The sequence below is a fragment of the Nyctibius grandis genome, chromosome 7 (genome assembly GCF_013368605.1).
Source record: "Nyctibius grandis isolate bNycGra1 chromosome 7, bNycGra1.pri, whole genome shotgun sequence".
NCBI lineage: Eukaryota > Metazoa > Chordata > Aves > Nyctibiiformes > Nyctibiidae > Nyctibius > Nyctibius grandis.
In genome coordinates this window covers 19,501,245-19,521,112 of record NC_090664.1, presented here as the reverse complement: position 1 = coordinate 19,521,112, position 19,868 = coordinate 19,501,245, and the positions used below count along the sequence as shown (strand labels likewise).

Below are 19,868 nucleotides of genomic sequence, written 5' to 3'. Positions count from 1 at the left end.
GGAGCGCAGCCGAGCGCGGAGCCCACACTGCGGCACCGCCGAGGGGGGCGCCGGGCCGAGGCGCTCAACAGGCGCTACCGCCCCGCCGGGCGGGCGGGACGGGCACCGGCACATGGCAGGAGCCGCGCTCGCCGCCAGCCCCGTGCCAGGCGGCGGCGGCCGGAAAGGCGCTTGGCTGCCGCTCGGCGGGGCTACCGCGCCGCCGGGGCTCGCTCGCCCGGGACCCACCCTGCCCGCTCAGCCGGGGCCGTCAGCCCGGCCGGCAGCGCCGCCGCTTCCTTTGTGTGCGTGAGGCAAGCTGCGGCGGGCCTGCCCGGCGGGCTGTCAGCGCTGCCCGCGAGGAGGCGGGGAAGGGAAGGGACGGGAAGGGAGGAGGCGAGGGAAGGCGCTGGCAGGGCGGCTCTCCCGTCCCCGTCACAAGGTAAGCCCTGCTCCCCAGGCGGAGAGAGGCACTGGAAGCGCCGCGGGGCCTTTTCCCTGACCTGCCGAGCGGCTTCGCCCAGCCCCGGAGAGCGGCGGGCAGCGCCTCGGCGGGGCGCCGCCGCCACCCGCTCCCCGGCGGCGCGGGGAGCCGAGCGCGGGCTGCGGCAGCGGCTCGGCGCAGCTCCGGCACTTTGCGATGGGCTGGCGGCAGCGGCGGCCGGACAGCAGCGGGGGCCGACGCGGGGCTTGCAGCTAAGGGGCGAGGAGGAAGGGACCATGGCCGCATCCAGTAACTCCAGTTTGTCCGGCTCGTCGGTCTCCTCCGGTAAGTTTCTCCGGCGAGCGCCGCATTTCTCCCTTCCCTCCATTTTAGCAGGGAGCTACCTGTCTGCAGAGCGCCTCGCCGTCCCGCGCGCCCCCGGCCCCGCCGGCAGCCGCCGCGGTGGTCCCTGCGCGGGCTCTCCCCCGGGGGGGGGGCGATGCCCCTGCCCGGGGTCGGCTGTCCCTCAGCGGCGCCCGGGGGGGACCCGGGACGGGGTGGCGCGGCGCGGTCCGACTCGCCTCCCTGCCGCCCCGCCGTACCTTTGGAGGGGGGGGGGGGGGGGGGGGGGGGGGGGGAGGAAGGGAGCCCCGCGCCCGGCTCCCTCGCCGAGGAGCAGCATCCCTCCTGGCTCGGGAAGGGGCGCGCCCGCCGCCCCCCGCGCCTCCGCGGCCGGCACGTTACCGGGACCCCCCGCCTCGGGGTTTGGGTGGCCGAGGGTGTTCCGAGATCACCTCGCCCTGCTGACGGGCGTCCTCTGCCGCCGTCCCCGCGGGGCGGGACCGGCTTCGCATCGCACCTCGGCGCGGCGTGCTGCGCGGGTCCTGCGCGGGGCGGGCGGGGGTGCCCCGCGGGTCGGAGACTGCCAGACGTGCCCCTCGGTGGGCGTCGTGGCACCCAGGGCGTTTTGAGTACTTCTACAATACCGGGAACGATTAAATTCCCGATCTGGATAAAAAAAATGCTCCAGGTGAAAAACTGCCCCAGGGTTTCTGCCGCGGGGGCCGTGCGCCGGTGTGAGGAGGTTGTGCTTGCTCCGGGTTTTGGGAGTGCTGGGCTGGGAGGCGGTGTGGGGCGGCTTGCTGCCCCTCTGCCGGGGGGGCTGGCTGCCTGCAGAGCCGCAGGAAGGCAGAAAAGTTACGGTGCATTTCTGAGCGAGGCAGCCTGAAATTGAAAGCAGTGATACAATAGTACCACCGCCTGCTTCTTAGCTCACTGAGCAGTTATTTTAATGTTTAAGTTATGAGAAATTGGCAGAGAGTATTATCCTGGCATTTTAGTGGGCTGAAGGAGTAAATAGAAGGATGAACAACTTTGGGGTCCAAGGGACTTGTGACTTGGTGTTTTATTTGAGGTGCCAGATTGAGAATTTCTAAGAGAGCTTCTTAAACATAGCAATATGTGCTGTGAAAAGCAGACAAGCTCCTTTGACTGTCAATACAACTGTAGAAATATATAAATAAATTTAAAAGGCAATGAGCAGCTCTTTTTTTTTTTAAAGATGGTGTATGTGACTTACACAACTTATTCAATGTCACTGTTCCAGCATGCAACACTTACAGACAGATCCAAAGAAAGAACTGGGTCCTAAAAATAAATATTTATTCCTACTCTTTTAATAAAAACCACAAACATTGTGAGCCCCGATTGCCTTAACTAGAAAGCATCTGAAAGAAGTAGGCATGAGAAATTCTGCTTTGTGTTCACGTTTGGGATGCAAGAGTCGCAAGACCAGTATGAAAACAAGTGAGTGTCGACCCAACTCAATAGCTTGTTAGTTAAGGTACTTGTTTGGGCAATGTGATTTTTACTTTATGGATCATTTGTGTATTTTTGCATCTGAGTTATGTGATAAAACCAGAAACAACCCTAAAAGCCCGGACTGGAACTTGGGACTCTCTTCCTTGGTGCTCTAACCATTAAGCTGCAGAAGCATGTCCCCTGTGTGCATAGCTCCCTTGCTTCATGAATCTCAGGGTCTTTCTTGCATGCTGTTCCAGCTTCTGAGAAAGGATGCTGAGTGCGTACCTCTGAATCCCCTCTGGTTTTACTGAATCTGGGCTCCAGGATCTGACTCCCGAATTGGCATGTGTCTCCCTCGCAGTCTTGGTTCCAATGCCTGAACTGCAGGGAAGAGTGGGGAGTTCAGGCACATCCTTGGTCCGAGCAGTTGATATCAGCTAACTGCAGGTGGCCTCCTGCTCAGCAGGTAAATCTAGCATCAAACTTAGCATCTAGCTGAGGACCTGAGCTCTGGGCTTTAGATGCACATTCTTAAAAGTCAGGGGTTTTGGCACTTGACAGTACCCTGCTTTGTATGAAGCCCTTAGCTACAGCCTGCAGCAGTTTATGGTTTGTCTTTTGGTTTGTATTTTTGCAAGGATGAGCACAGCTGAGCCTTGGCCCATGCTTGGGGCTCTTAGATGCCACAGCAGTACAACTAATAAATATTGTCAAATGCTTCATAAAATAACTGAGTGCCCTTAGCTTTCATAACTTACAACCTTGGAGTGTTTTTAATTTTTGTTCCAGTGCATCCAGTCTGTATTTCTTCTATGCACATACTAATCAGAAGTTAAATTTGCTGCAGCATGATAAAGTTTCCAATATTAGCAGACACACCATATCTGACTGTGTGCAGCTGTATTTTGGCTGTCTGTGGTTTCAGTTCTCAGAACTCAGCAAGTCTTAGAGCATATTGTTTACATAATCCAACCAACCAGTCTTGCTTTTCAATTTAATTTGGTAGAATTTGTATGTGTGTTTAATTTACCAATATGAAGATTTCCAAATAGTATAATTATTTCTATTCCACGGAAGAGGGAAGGTTATAGTATCACAATACATTTTACCGAGGGAAAAAGGAAGTGAAGTTTATGGTTGATAGCAGAATACCATGCTGCAGGACTCAGCTCTACCAGTGACTTGATGCGTGGCCTTGATCAAGCTGTGTAATGTGTTGCTGGATCTTTTTCCCATTTTTAAGAGCAGTTTAGCATTTGTCCGTCTCGCAGGGAACTTCTGAAGCCAAATTAAAGCGTTGCTCATATAATCCTTTCCGATCTTGAAATAATCTAGGAACAATTACCTAGAATAATCTAGGAACAATTACCTAGAAAAAATATTTGCAAATGCATTTTTAGCTTCAGTGAAACATGTCTTTTATTTTTAGTTTTTTTAACAAATATGCTCATATATAAATATTCTGAGAAGAAATAAAACTGTTCATCTTGAGACCATATAAATAATTCAAGTTTGGGACCACTGTTAGAGTTTGCTGTTGTTTTGAGGTAACAACAGAAGATCTGCCTCACTTCTGTCCTTAAATTAGTGTCTGTAACATCCTTATATGTGGTTAGGTTTGAGCACTAGGATGTGGTACTTGAGAAATTATAGGTGACTTGTTTGTTTTAAGAACTTCTGGGGGTCATAGCTGACCTGCATATGCATGAGTACAAGTTGAAGTGGTTGATAGCCAGATTCTGGCCCATCTGAACACAAAGTGGTGCAGAGCATCTCCAGGTTCCTTCTATTCACATCAAGATTTTGGTTAGCCTCTATTGCCTGTATGGAAAGCAAGGGTTAGCTAGAATCCATCATACAAGGAGCAAAACAGGTTTATGGACTGAGTGATAATAGTGGAAATTAGAGTTTGAATGGCAGATGCAAATTTTAATTCACTTTTTTAAAGGGATGTTTTCTTCCATCTCGTACCTGCCTTTCTTAAAATACTGATAGTTCTTCTTCCTTAGACAGTGTCCATCTCTTCTTTTGTAAAATCATGTATTCTTTACACAGGTGAGCACAGATGTGTTGTAGGAACAAAATAGTTGCATTAGGCCCGGGAGGGGGAAAAAAATCTCCTTGTGAATGCCGACTGCTGAAGCCTGAGAATGTGTTACTGCAAGTGATCATTTGCAATGTAACATTTCTGTTTTGATTCCTGCCACTTCATATCAATGAGAAAAAATGTTAAACCGTTCAAATATATTTAATATGAGGAAGCTACCCAAGAATTTTATGGTGTAGATATTCTGCCTGCCCACTTGATGTTTCTGTAAATGTGCAAGTAGGATTTATAGTCTTCACTTGAACTTGTGTTGACATTAAAGACCAGAATTTGATTCTGTCCTGGAGTAGTAATTTATAAGCACTAGCTGCACAGTGACATGGCAGGGCAGTTAGCTGTAGCTGTTGTACAGATGGGGAGCTAACATGCATGGAGAGCTATGACTTCAGCTATCAACTAGTGGTAAAGCAGGTATTTGTACTTAGGAATCTGTTGCTCCTTTGTTTTCCCAGCTAGAGAACCTGTCCATCCTTCAGAGCTCGTGTCTGTGGTCTGTGTACTGGCCTCAACAGCTACTGTGAGGCTGCTAATTATGGGTTCAATAATATTAGGTGCTTGTCACAGGCCTCATCTGACAGAAGCCTATGAAGGATTTTTTTTCAGTAAGCTAGCACTCACTGGTAACAAAATCTACAGGAGAGCTGTGGGTATTTGTATTGTATTTCTTCATATATAGCACTCTGCTTTTGGTGGCAGGACTTAAGCTGCTCTTTGGTTACCAACAGTTGGGTCTGAAGGTGGCGGGGGAGGAGGGGGTATACTGTGCTGAGGGAAGAAGGTGGGCATGGTAAGCAGTTAAATTAAGCGTTCTTCTTTGGACCTTGGGTAAATCTGCACAGCATATGAAGTGCTGAAATTATAATTACTTCCACTGGGAATTCTACTTTACTTTCCTATAATCTCTTCTATAGCACATGCCTGGTGATCTATTAGCTGTATTCCTTGCAAGCCCCTAAATTTTGTCCTTCTCCCTAGATGAAGTGCTGATTCAACCACAAACAGTGTATTTTCTTTCTCTCCTATCCTCTAAAGAGGACTGTATGTGTTTCTATGCTTTCCTTCATGCTGCTTTCTCCTTAAAATAGACATATTCCCTTGCTGCTCCCATCTTACTATTGACCCTTATTCTCACTCATTCTGATCTTTCTTTTTTCAAATTTTTTTATTGTTAGTGTTGAAACTTTTCAGCTTTTTCCTGGCGAACAATTTACCTCTCCCACTTTGTCACCAGCTGCCTCCAGTTTCCTCCACCCTGTAGCCAAATACTGACTGTACACGACTGACAAACTTGAGGCTCTGCTTGCTGGAATGTAAATACAAGCCTGAGTGAAGAGACCTTGGTGGCTGTGCCTGCTCTGCTTATCTAAGGAGCAAAAAATCCAGCGTGCTTCCCAGACAGGCTCCATGCAGCGGTATTCCTAGGTTTCAGACGTCTTGGCCTCTGTGCAGTTGTACTGTCCCAAGCTAGTCTGAAGTGGCTGTAAATCCCAGCTGCCTTTAAGGCTTTGAGCTGTGCTTGAAAAGTCTTCTGCCCGGTAGCCTCCCTGTAATGGGTGGATAGGTTCGACAGCTTGGGCTGTCTATCAGGTAAGGGTCCACACTGAAGGTAAATGCAAATACGAGTCTGCTTAATGATAGCACGTAACCAGGCTTTCTCCTCCAGCAGGACTTGGACTGTGCCAAATCCTTTGCCTGAGTCTGAGTCTGTGCTGCGAGAGGGATAACACTGGGAGAATTTGGATGAAGACCATGCAAACGTGTGAACCCAGTATTTTGTGTTTTCTGTGAGCTCCAAAGATAAATTTACAGGTGTTAAGGAAGATGTGGAGGCTGATGGGATAGCTGATATTTTTAAAATAAATGGACAGAGATATGTTGTTTAAAGGCAGCATAGTTCTCAACTGCGTGTTTTCACACATACTGTATTTCGAGAAGGATAAAAAACCGCTTACTGAAGGAAGAAGAAAAATCTTTAATGGTTCCAGTAACTTAACGAGGTCAAAATAAAATATTAAAGGCTCATGACTCTCTGGGGGTCAAGAAGGTGCTATGATGTGAAATAGGCAGATATATTGTAAAAATGAAAGTCTGATTTTAATTAAGATGCAAGCGAGAAGAAATGAAATTACTATTGTACACAGATTCAGAGAGATTCTAATTGGGAAAAAGATTAGTAAATGAAAATAGATGTTTATTCTCAATGATTTAATAGAAGTAGTGTGAAAATGGCACAAGAAAGCTATTTAAATAATGCTGCCATTATGCTGATAAGGTGGTACTTTTGATTTTTGAAAGGGCAATAAGACTTTTTTTTATTTCTGTTCTGTTCCTCATGCCAAGCTTCTGCAGGCCAGGGTGTTCTTGCTCTAAATTAAAGCTTAAGTCTTTTGTATTTGATGATTATATAGAACTCACCATTCTTATTAAAAATAATAAAAATTCGAAAGGGAAAAAGGCCACAGTACTACATTCTGATGTAGTGATTGGTCCAACAGTTAGGTACTGAATGTGTAGGCTGTGATTACGGAGAATAAAATAGCCTGGAAACTGGTACAATGCGTGTCTGCTTCACAATTTAGCTTGTATTGGTGCTTCATAAAGCAAAAGTCTTATTCTTCTCACAGATCTGCTTGTCTCAAAGACATATGTGGAGGATCAGATGAACAGTCTTTCATGCTGTCATGATGATGACCTTTTTGGATACCAGTTCAATTGACTAGTTCTTGCCTTCTGTTTGATGGTTCTAAGAAGGTTTAGATAATGCCAAATGCTGAGCGATTGTAGGCAGGAATATTTTACATTAGCAAGTATTATACACAGTCCACTCGTATGCCCGTGCCCATGATGTTGTACAAGTTTCAGATGATAATAATTTGGCTATTATGGTGCATAGGTAAGTCTTAAACTCGGTGTTTTAGACAAATAATTTGTTGCTTTGATTATATACATACCTTTGGCTAAAGGGCAACAGTGGCTGGATTTGCCTTGCTTGCAACACTGAGTGCTGGCAGAAGGTGTTCCCATGCTGGGGAGCCAGTCTGTTGTCACTTGTTCTTCTCTTCTACAAAAGGAGGAGATACTTAGGAGATTAAATGTTTGGAGAACTGTGTGTTAAGCAATGGCACATTAATATTGCATGACAAAGCTTTTGTTGCAGGGAAGTGTAGCAGGATTTATACAAGAAGCTATAAATCTCTTTAATTCTGTATATATCACCTTCTTCACAGGTGTAGTCACCGTTCGTCTAAGAACTGTATACAATAGTGGGTGTAAATGTATAGTTTTAACTGCTATATATGAATAATGACCCATTCTTGCTGTCTTTTTCTGACCTTTGATTATGAGAATGTACGTTTGAATTTTACATTTGGAGGTGGTTATTACAAACTATGAATCATGTGCAATTCAGCAACAATAGTTTCATCACCCTGTTTTACTCAGCAATAATCCAAATCCCGGGGCTGAAGAGTGAGTGTATTCCTGGTAGAGGAAACTGATGTTGCAATAGTGTCCTTGTAACATTAACATGCTTATACTTCGTCAGTGAATAGGTTGAAGCTTGACGGCATGGGCTGGTGCGTTTGGTAAGGTAAGGAGAAGTCAAAGGGTTTTTAAAATTCAGAAGAATGTGCAGGTGCTGCTCGCCTTGCTTCTGGTATTATTGATCAAGGTCATCACAAAAGAATTAGTTCCATAAATAAGACATCTGTTCTGAGGATATCTTTATCAGGCAGTTCGATTCCCCTGAGACAAGGTGTCTCCAGTGTGGTATTATTACTGACAGGGTAGCAAGTACTAGGTGGTCCCTTTCTTATCATTGGTAAATCACGTCCCACCTGCTGTGACCTGCATGTCAAGTCACATTTCTCAGTTTCTTTGTACAAGCTTGTCATGTAGCTATTCCTCCCCTTCCTTCTCACCTTCTTGTTGGCTGTTTAAACGTTGCTTGTAGGTTTAGAAAAAAACAACGTTATGAAGTGCGTTTGTGGTGTTACACTTTTTATTTAATCAAAGAAAATTGAATGTTAGAAGAGATGGAGACCTCAGTTTGTAAATGAGATTCAGCTTGTTGAGCAGATGTTTAATTGCTAAAAATTTGTCTTATCTTAAATTGTTAAATGTTTGGCTTTGTGTTATGGCAAGGAAGAAAAATGGCAAGCACACATCATCGACGGGCATACTGGGCATGGCCATTGCAAAGGCAGGCAGAAGTTCCTGGGAGAAGGTGGTTCTGCTTCAGCAATGTACAACGTGCCGGAGGGCCTCTGCTATGGTGGAAAGCAAAAGAAATCCAAAAGCTCTTTCAGTGTTAAGTTTGCCATCAAAAGACATGGAATATCTGTTACAGTATTTTTCCACTGTGTGAAGCTGCATGAATTCCAACTTAATTACCCAATAAACTAGATAAAATGCCCCAAAGCAAAGAAGAGAGGGTGAGATGATCATGAGAGACCCAGACAAATGCTCCGTTTTCAGCTTTTCCAAGGTATCTTATGTGGTTGCTGCTAAAGGCAGTTGTGTGTTTTTTTCATGTGGCTGAACCCTACCTTTGTGGACTGTTTGTGCATATTACACAGGTGCTGTGGCCCCGCAGACAGTGCCAGCCTTTGTATCTTCCATTTTGAAGCAGTTATATTGTGTGTGAGCATGTGTAGCTTAATAGTGAACTATATCCGATCCTGGTTAGGAGTTCAGGGTTAGGTAGTTCCTAGCACAGAGGCATACATAAACTGTGGACCTCTTTGGCATGGAAAATTAGGGATGCTAGTGGCTGACGTGGGCTGTTAGCATGCTTAGATAAATTTACAGGAGAAAGATCCGTACACTGCTGTTAAACACAACGGTATCACCTCTGTCTAAAGTCCCTGAGCTGTACGTAGGCTGGGAAACCGGTGAAACATATATGCTATATGCCTGCTGTATCCTTTTACACTTCTTTAGGTATCCACCGATAGTCACTGTGGGAGATAATCTACCAATCTGACCCACCGTTGCTGTTCTTAGTATATAGCTGGTAGAGTTACTGCTGAGTCAGCACACTGTGACTTCTAGGTCGTGCTTTCTACAGCCAAGAGCTCCTAAAAGAGAGGAAAAATTTGGAGTTGGTTTGAAATATGGGATGTTGATGTTTTGTGTTGCAGGTCAAAACCAAAACCCGCACCTATGTTGCAAGGAGACCTGATAGGAAAACCTTATTAATAGCGTGCTGTATAGAACAGTATATAGATTTGTCTGAAACCCTCTTTCTTCCTTTGATTGAAAAGCTTTTTCCTTCTTCTCCTTTGCTTTATGAATGTATGAGACAGATGGATTTATGGTCCAGCTGTAGCATTTTCATTCTTTTTGATTTCAGTATTAAGGCTAGCAATTAATGAACTTTTAAGAGCTAGAGCAGAGTTTTTCATGTAAGGTTCCTCAGAGTTCCAAGATTTAGGGCTTTACGAAAAACCTGAATGTTGCAGTCAGATTTCGGTAGTGCACAGCAGTGACACAAAGCTGAATTAATTATTTGTAAAAGATTTTGTTTTTAAAATGAAAAACCCTTTATGAGCACAAGGTATTAAGTCCTGACCCTTCAAGCTGCTTGATGCCTTCTGTCATTGAGGGAGTAAATCAGTGCCTTGCAGGACTGAGTAGTTGCTTATCTGAGTATTTTTATGCAGTGTCCATTAAAGCAGCATCTACTGTTACGATGGGGCAAATTATTATAGGCTATATGGCAAACCTCCCCTCCTCCAAGTACTGGTACATAACATATTTAATATTCAGTGCATTTACATCGTGTATATATATAGAGAACAAGTCAATTCGTTGGTGATGAATTTCCAAGGATTATGTGCAAGACTTAAATTATACATAATTTGTATAAATACCTGCTTCTTGAGAGAGCATACTCTCCACAACTCCTGATCTCCTGCCTGGCAAACCAAGATGATGGACAACTTTTAGCATCATGCTGTGATAGCTGTGTATTTGTTTTATTTTGCAATCTGAAGCATGTAGTTATGTTGTTTTGTGTTGATGAACTTAGTTACTGAAAGAATATTGAACCCTTTGATGTCTTAACAAAAATGGAAAGACAGATTTCAATTCTAAGCTTCCTCATGCTCATTTGTGTCTAACGTATCGGTGCGTGTTGGAAATTTTGCTTAAGTTTAGAGAATAACAGTAAATAGTGACTTAAATAGGAGTGGCTGCTGTGGATGAAACTTCAGTGCTCCTGAGTGAGCGCTTGAGGCTGGGAGACAAATTAAAGCTATGGAAATAGTGATTGACAGGTGTGGTTTTTTCTCCTCTTCCATTATGACACTAAAAACAGCATTAAATCAGTAAACCATTGAGGAATAAAACAGATGAATTGGAGAATGGAGTTAAGTACATGTCAGATTGGTGAGAATTTACAAAATCATGTAGACAAGAAAAAGAGATGTTTTTATTTAGGTTGTATAGAGAGAAGAATGCAGGATCCTGAACTCTCTTTACAAAGTGGGTTGCTGTATCAGACCATGTTATTTAACAGGAGGAGAATTTTATAGGTTTTTAATGTAGAACCTCTGGTTATTTTGGTAGTAGATGAGTACGTCTAAGCACATGGGAGAGAAAAGCCTTAGGTCTGATACAAAACGTTGAATATTGGGTTCAGGCCTTAACTGGTGTGTTCCTGAGTGAGTGCAGGAGCAGGGGAGCTCTAAGGCATACCTGAAAGCATCAGTCACTGGCCATGAAAAGTTAGATAATAACCTTTGTTGCTCTGATTGAACCAACAGTTGAATGTCAAAGTGAAGTAGCGTCCTGTGCTACAGTAGCTTTTTAGGTACACACATGATACAGTATGATTTCTAGGTTTCAGGTTTTTATGGAACTCTGAGAGCTGCATTTCCATTGACACAGTGCCTGGAGTGACAATTGTGGTGGCTTTCCATATTGCAGTTTGAGCGATTTATTCTGCAGTTTCAAAAAGTGTTGTGAACATAAAACAAAGAGGTTTTCTGGGCATGCTGTTGGGTAGCGTTGCTGGGTAGTGATATTGCACATTGCTAAACAGTTGTTTTATTTCCTTTCGGAAGTGATGGATTAGTTCATTCAATAAGCTCTAAGAAACAAAAACGAAGAAATTCTCCTCCCAAATCCATTAAATTGCCTTATACCATTGATTTTAAAAATAAACTTGAAAAACTGAAGTTCAAATGCAAAACCAAAGAGCTACGTGTATTACTTTTAATGATTAATGTAACAGTAAATCTTTAAGCACTGGCAACTTAAGAAATCAACACATACTGTGTGATTTCTTCTAGAACTACAAAGTTTGGCAGATGTATACAGGTTATATATGGGCTTGTTTGCACATAAACATGATTTCAGAAAAAGGTCTTAAGAGTTATAATGAAAAAGAATGTTCAGACATGGAAATATTACAGAGTAGTTATCCTGGAACAGCTATTCCTGAAAGCTATTTAGTTAAGTTATAGTGATGTAGATCATTGAAAGGTGTAGAAATATAGCATTAATTGTACTCACTTGTCGAGTAACGCTAAGCTTCTGTTTTCTTTCTATTTCCTTTCTGCTCTATGTATTCTTGAAAGCTCGTTGCTCCCTTTTTTCAGAGACGTAATGCATTCCTGACATCAGAAACTTAAACCTGAACCTGCTATTTTCAAGGTTTTTTCCTTCTTTTGTGTAGTTTTGTGTTGTTTAGCACAGGAGCTAATCACATGATAATTAAACTGTAAAAGGATAAAACGACGTGAAGATAAAGGTGATTCATTTCAGAGTAAAACTTTGCTAAACAGAGCACGTCATTGTTAGTTAGAAGTGTTCATGTCATGCATGTAAGAGGTGCAGTCAGGATTGGAGGTCTACTTTGCTGAATGCTGTTGAACAGGATATTATAATTACTGTTGTTTCACTTACGCTGACATACATTTATATAGAGATTGCACGAAAAGCCCACAGGGAGGTTGGTAGCTGTATAAATATAGAATAAATGACAGTTTGAGGCCCAGAAATCATGTGCCTTGAAGAATGCTAGAAGCATGAGGGTAGTGGGTGTGAACTACAGTCAAAATGGTGAAGAATTGGCACAGTGTTATTAATTACATGTATCAAAATGTGTGTGTATGTTTAAGAAAATAACAGGAACGAGAATGTTTAGGAAAATAGCAGAAATTTGTCCCCCACCCCCCACGAGCTGCTGCTACTTCAATTCTGTTAACTAAGAAGGAGGAGGCACATTGTCTTCAAAGAATTGCTGCAGAGGCTTTGGCTCATGAAAGCCTTTTCTGTCTTGTATTTGTTTCAGAGCCTTTGATCTCTTTTGGTTTGATGAGTACGTGTCATCACTTGGTATTGCAATTGCTTCCTCTTGCTCAGATACGACAGTCATAAATATATTCACTGAAGAGTGTAATTTTAAATTTATATTATTCACAGTTATTGGCGAGTGCTGTAGCCTAAATGATGAAAATGAGGGGGAATCTGGTTCAGGTTGATTTTTTAAAATAATTGATCCGTCTGATCAATATGCATAATAAGCTTATCAAAACAGACTTCTCAAAAATTAAAGAAGAAAAAAACTCAATATAAAATGATTGTAAGTGTAATTGAGTAGTGTAATTTACTTTCACTTTACAGGAAAAGGCTTTCAGCTTCATCTCTTAAGCAGCTTTAGAAAACTGCACACTGACTCCTGGCAGTAGTGCATTGATTGACAGCATCCAGAGTGTCTAGAAAACATAAGTGTACACAAATCCGTCTGAAAGGAATGTGTTTTATAGAAAGAAACTACATCACTGTCTAGGGTTTATAGGAAGTGTGTTAACTTCAAGAGTACTGGATATACTATAATATATAATAAAGAGCTTGATAATAGCAGGATTTTTTTTAAAAAAATCTTTTTTTATCATTCTGTAAATACTTAACTAATCTTCACAGCACCTGTTTCATAACTGGGAAGAAATTAGGCAGGAAAATGGAACCACTCAGCTACTACCAGGGAGTAAAATTAAAATCAACAAGGAGTAAAATTAGAAGATTTTTCAAGAAACATTCTCAACTCATTATGCAATGAACTGATGTCCCCCCTTGGACCTCATTGGGAGCTTTGGCCCATATAAGGGACGTATTTAGGACTTTTTTTTTCCTCTTAGTGTAGTTTACCTTATTTTTGTTTTGTATAATAGTGTGTCATAAATTTGTCTTAGACATTTTTGGTTCTCTTCATAAAATCAGTTTAGGACATGTTTTGTCTCAGCAGGATTTAGATAGATTTCTTTTTGGTCTTCCCTCCATTCTCATATGTACTCTCACCCTCCAAATGTAAAGCTTTGTGTCCTGGTTTCATGGGGATAAAAGCATAGAAGTCAATTTTCTGTTACACTTTGTTTCAGTTTGTGACCAGCCATGGTATGGTGCTGAAGGCCATTAGCAGTGAAAGCCAGGGCAGCTGACCCAGGCTGGCCCACAGGCGTATTCTATAACATTAACGTCAGGTTCACTATAAATGGGAAAGCTGCTGGGGTTGGGAGGGCTTTTTGCTCTGCTCTCCTCTTCCTCTTTCTCCTTCTCCTCTCTTCTCAATGGTTACTATCCCTGGAGGGACTTGCCACCACTATGTGAGCTAAGTATAACTTTGTGTCTTTTGTATTAGTATTGACTTTGGTTTTCTTATTTTCTTAAATCTGTTTAAATTTCAACCCGCAAGTCTCCCTCCTTTTCCCAATTCCCTTTCTCAGTCAGGGAGGGGAGGTATGGTGATAGAACAACTGGTTATTGTTTAGCTCTGGGTGCAGGCTAAACGGAGACACTTTGCTATGCGCAGGCTTGGTGTTAGGTAGACTTATGCTTAAACCAGTTGAGTAACTGCAAGTAATGTCAATGATGTGAACAGTGTTATCCTGGATTTATGTTCTGACAGTTACTTAGTCTGATACTGACTTTCCCTATCCTTGATGATCAGACTGTTCCCTAGTAAATGTTTCAGAACAGATTTATTTACTGGTATGTACTTAAAGAAGTTGCTACTGTTCATTTCTGAGGCTGTTGAGTACCATTTGGAATAGCAGCTGCTGAGGTAACGATTTGGACGTGTCCCCTACTACCCTTGAAAGGAGAAACATCGTGGGCACACAAAACCTTTTCAAAGTATCAACGACATGCAAGCCTGAAAGCATTTGCATATTTTATTTTAGCAGATTTTTTTTCCCACCATGAATATGTTTATCTTGCTTGCAGATACTGACTCTGATTGTGTGATGTCAAGCAGGAATGACTTCAGGATTTTTTGTATATCTAAGGCTCCCATAGCACATGGGCAAGGGCATTTTCTTTATGATTACCTGCCAGGTTGTAAAGAAATACGATCTTATGGGTAAGACTGGGTAGTCAGCTCAGTTTACTGTATCTTGTGATTTATTGGAGCCTGTGGCCCATGTAATGGGAGATGCCAGCTCTCATTTGAGGGAACTCTAAGAAAGAATGAGAAACTCACCTTCAGGCCTCGACCAGCTTTTTGAAATACTGACAAAAAGAGAGTTTTGTAGTGAGGTTATTACTTGAAACCAAACCAGATTTTAGGCCAGTCTGTCTGCTTCTCATTCCCACTGCTTCTCCTAAAACAGCCAAACCTCCACCCTTCTGTCTAGTAAACACACCAGTTTTTATAATCTGTGATCCTAAAGAGTCAAATCTTGGGGAAGTTCAGCTGGGTTGCACCATCGGAGAGTCTGGCTTTAAGTTTTCTATGAGAAGTTAAGTTCTAAGACTAGTTGACCTGTCAGAGCAATGCTAAGTTCCCATCAGTGCAAATGGGAATCAAAACAGACGTGCTACTAAATATCTGAATCTGCAGTATTACTGTTGGGGTTATATAGTCAGGGATAGTTTTTCTTTGGACAGCCTTCGTAAGAGGAAAGTAAAAATCAGCCTTATAATGGTACGAGTATGAGCAGACTACCTCCAACCCTTAGCATCACTTTCTCAAAATGCCTCTCTCATGCTGGTCCTTGCTTTCCCGGTCTTTGGAAATAGCAGAATAAATGCAGCAGAAGGTAGGTGAGCTGAAAAAGTATGAAGAGGGACAAACAATACTGCTGTAATGTGACTTTATGGCCATTATATTTTCTCTGTTCACAGTCACTTTGCAAGATATTTGCCCGTGCTGGGCAGCTGGCTAAAGCACGGCACCAGAACAGTGGCTAGAGCATGTTTGCATAGGAAGAGCTGTATAGCGTTGGCCACAGGCTCAGCTACAGCCCTGTGTCATCTTCCCCCCTGCGGCCACCAGCAAATGCTGAGGAGGGAGGGTGAGAATAGGATGAATGCACAGAGTAGATTTCTGCAGAATATTCTGTTGACATCTAGAGATCTGTGGCTTGGGAACTTCCTGAGACAAAGAGCTGGATTCTTAAGTTTAATAGATATACTTTATTCTTATATTTTATTTCATGAATTTGGCTAGTTTTCTGTGGACCTGTGTAAACTTGGAACGTCCTGTGTCAAAGAGCCCTGGAGTTTGAATGTGTTATGCGAAAAAGATACCTTTTTCACTTGCTTTTGAACTTGCCATCAGCTAGTTTGATTTCATACATCCTACTTCTTTTATTGGAAGAAACACTGAAAATTAATTTTTTATACATGTGTGAAATCTTAAGTGGCATAGAGACCTTTATCATAGTGACACAGTTCTTTTCCAGCCTGAAGAGTCACAGGGTACTTGGCCAATCCTTGTATGGGATAGCCCACATATCCTTGGTCATCCACATTGTCCTCTATTACTCTTTTCCAGTCCTCACGTAATCTTATAAAAATGGACCAGAAATGAAAACAGTCATCAAGGGATGGAAGCATCTTATATTTATTGCACTGGAATTAGGGTGTTGTCCTTTTGTTCTCTGTTCCTTAATATTCGCTTTTCTTTTTCATTCATAGTATATTCAGGCATTTACAAGAGCTGTGTTGACTTGCTTAATATATTGTCATGCGTCTGCTAGTATTCTTCTTTTTAATAGTTTCTGCCAATTTGCCCAGTGCAGGTGTCGGGCTGCCTGAAATTTTTTGGCTTTCCCTTGGGAACCTTTATAAAATTGGCATGATGTTAGCCATTTTGCAGTCCTCTGATAATGAGGCAGTTTTAAAAAAGACAGTTAGTCATACTGCTGTTTCATCCATGAGTTCCTTAAGAACTCTTTCATAAGTATCATCTGATTTGTACAAATTGTTATTCTTCATATGTTCTGTAGCCTCTTCCACAAAAACCTTCATTTGAAGTGGATGATCCAACCAGTCCCTCATAAAGAAATGTTCTGATGTGGCGGCTTCTCCAGGCTCTGGGTTCTCTATATGCAGAGCTCAAAATACTTGATTATTTTCTGTTGTAAGTGCTGCTTTTATCCCTTGATCATCTATTGGCCAGACTGGCAGGCTTTGCATTCAAACATGAAAAAGGGTTTGTTGTTAATTCTTATGTCTTCTGCTAGTCATTTCTCAGCCTGTCTTTTGGCTTGCCTTCTTGTGGTTTGAGTTTGCTTTGGATTTTTTTTTAAATTATTATTTTTTTTCCCATTTAACCTGCAATAGCTTATGGGTCTTTCTACTTCCTCCATTTGGACACGACTCCACCTTTCAGAAGGATGTTTTCTTGCTTCTGATGACCTCTCATACCCTGCTGTTCAGCTACACTGGCTTCCTTTTCCACTTTCTCAAATCTTTTCTTGCTATGTGGCATGTATTTGCTCTCAGCCTCCACTGTGGTATCTCTGTTTACTGTACTGCCTGGAAAGGTTTAACTCTCTTAGCTTCTTCCACATTTAGCTAGCTTCCTTTTAGCAAGATTTAATGTATCCTCCAGGGTGACTTAAAAATTAGATTTTGAAGGTTTTATCAGTCCTGTCAAAATTTCCCAGTATGTGTATATCAACACTACCTACAGTTACAAATCCATTAAAAATGTCCAAACTGTAAAAATTATGTGTGAATGTGTAAGCACCTGTGTCTGTTCACCATAGATAGGGAACAGATAATTGTTCTTGACAGGAAGAATAATTCTAAATGTAGAACCTAGGCAGCTGAAGCTGGTTTTTGTTTGTCTTTATCAGGCTCTAAGCTAGCAGAAACTGTCCCTCCAGATGTGATGCTGCCGTCTCCAGCACCTATGGCTGCTTGAGGGCCAGGCAAGCTGCTTTTGCACTCAAGGAGCCTGGGAAGTGAGGTCTCAGTTTTGAGCTACTGCGGTTTGGAATTTGGATTGAGATGGTTTAGCAAGACAACTTGTACAATTATACATATTTTTTTGATGCAAAGTAGGCAGACTTTACTCCTAGAAGAATCTGGAGCATTCCCCTAAAATTGCATGACTTTGTCAGAGCTGACTGATAGGTCCAGCCAAGAGGTCAGTAAGCGTTAATGAAGGGCCTTAATAAGTGTGGACTGTTGTGGTCTAACCAAGCTTAGTAAAGTCCCTTCACTTAGCTGTGGTATTGTTTTTAATGAAAAAGCGTTTTAGATAGCCAGAAAATACAAGTGTAGTTGGATTGCATCATAGGACATCACTGACACTTTGCTGCTCAAAGGAAAGAAAAACTGAGCAGGATTAGTAATTTTAAAATATCGTAATAGAAGAAGGTAAAAGAATTTCAGAAAAGATGAAACAGAAGTTCTTTCTTTAAAACAAAATGATGCAGTTTGTTTAAATTTAATAGTAGGGTCGATATACATATACTCAAAACTGTCACGTTATCCAGCCATTAATCTTGATCTGACCTGTTCCAGGCAAGAAACATGCACTCTGTGAACCTTTTTTCTTTAAACTTCAGACATGAGCTCTCTTTATGATAATATAATATTTTCCATGCTGTCTTTCTGAACCTTGCTCTGTGTATTTGAAATTCACAATATTGAGCTTTATCTGAAAGCGAATTTATTTTTAGACCTTGCAAGAGGGTTGTTCAGCTGCATAAGTAAGATACAGACTGAAGAGCCTGGAAATACCCCTCTCTGAGAAGCACCTCTTCTTGGATGGTCACACTCGATTTTGGTTTGCCCATGACATGAACGTGTACAGAGTGTGTGCCAGTCCTCACTTGCTTTCAGGTTTTTTCTTTATAGTATATTAATATTTTTAATATGATTTTAAGATGAGTGCCTCTATGTTAATTGAGTAAGGAAAAGCTTATACCAAAATGTTTTCCTGTTGATGGTTAGGGAGGTCTATTCCAGAAGCAGCAGAGGCACCACCCTGGAGGCTTTCACTCGACTGGGAAGATGTGTTCCCACCTCTCCCTTTCCTAAGGCATCTCCATGGGGAGTATATTCCTCCTGAGGGCATCTGCCCTGCTTTGTGTGGCTCCCCTCTACCATAGCAAGCCCTGCACTTTGCTTGTGGTGATCCCCAGCACTAGAGAAGATGTGTAGGAAAACAGGGAGGGTTTATTAAGCCTGACTTAGAGTGGAGTGGCAGAGTGAAGATCTAGGAGGCAGCTTGAACAGACTGCACAGCTTGTTCCTGCCGGAGAGAGGGGGTGTCCCAGCCTGCTGCCTGCTCCTGGTCCTTGCTCTTGCTGCCGCGGTGCACAGCTCTGGCACTCGTCTCGTCCTTCTGTGAGCTGGCAGCCGGCGCCGTTTGAGGAACAGGGCTGACAGTGAAAAGCAGAAATCTCATTCTAGCATTTGCTTAGCAAGGTTCGCCTCTCCTTATTCCAGTATCTATCACCCAAGATCTGATTTTTCCTTCTCTTCAAAGGTATATGGCATGTCGATCACTTCTTACACCATGGCTATTCGGAGGCTTTCCAAAGTGCCTGTGCCTTTCTCTTCAGTTCCTCCTCTTGCCCCCCTTCATGTGTATGTTCTCATTCATAACTGTAAAACCTTTTGGTGCCTGTAGCATTCCTTTCACAGAATCACAGAATCACAGAATGTTAGGGATTGGAAGGGACCTCGAAAGATCATCTAGTCCAATCCCCCTGCCGGGGCAGGATTGCCTAGACCATATCACACAGGAACGCGTCCAGGCGGGTTTTGAATGTCTCCAGAGAAGGAGACTCCACAACCTCTCTGGGCAGCCTGTTCCAGTGTTCAGTCACCCTCACCGTAAAGAAGTTTTTCCTCAAATTTAAGTGGAACCTCCTGTGTTCCAGCTTGCACCCATTGCCCCTTGTCCTGTCAAGGGATGTCACTGAGAAGAGCCTGGCTCCATCCTCTTGACACTTGCCCTTTCCATATTTATAAACATTAATGAGGTCACCCCTCAGTCTCCTCTTCTCCAAGCTAAAGAGACCCAGCTCCCTCAGCCTCTCCTCATAAGGGAGATGTTCCACTCCCTTAATCATCTTCGTGGCTCTGCGCTGGACTCTCTCTAGCAGTTCCCTGTCCTTCTTGAACTGAGGGGCCCAGAACTGGACACAATACTCCAGATGCGGCCTCACCAGGGCAGAGTAGAGGGGGAGGAGAACCTCTCTCGACCTGCTAACCACACCCCTTCTAATACAGCCCAGGATGCCATTGGCCTTCTTGGCCACAAGGGCACACTGCTGGCTCATGGTCCTCCTGCTGTCCACTAGG

At 42.9% G+C, this 19,868-nt stretch overlaps 1 protein-coding gene across 1 annotated transcript in view; it reads left to right on the top strand.

The window, feature by feature from the left end:
- Positions 1 to 665: 665 nt before the first annotated feature.
- Positions 666 to 19,868, top strand: part of CHN2 (chimerin 2) — a 170,549-nt gene continuing 151,346 nt past the window's right edge. The window contains exon 1 of the mRNA XM_068404668.1: positions 666 to 748. Within this exon, the coding sequence (XP_068260769.1) occupies positions 700 to 748 (49 nt within the window). The 5' untranslated portion in view covers positions 666 to 699. The remainder of the gene's footprint in view (positions 749 to 19,868) is intronic.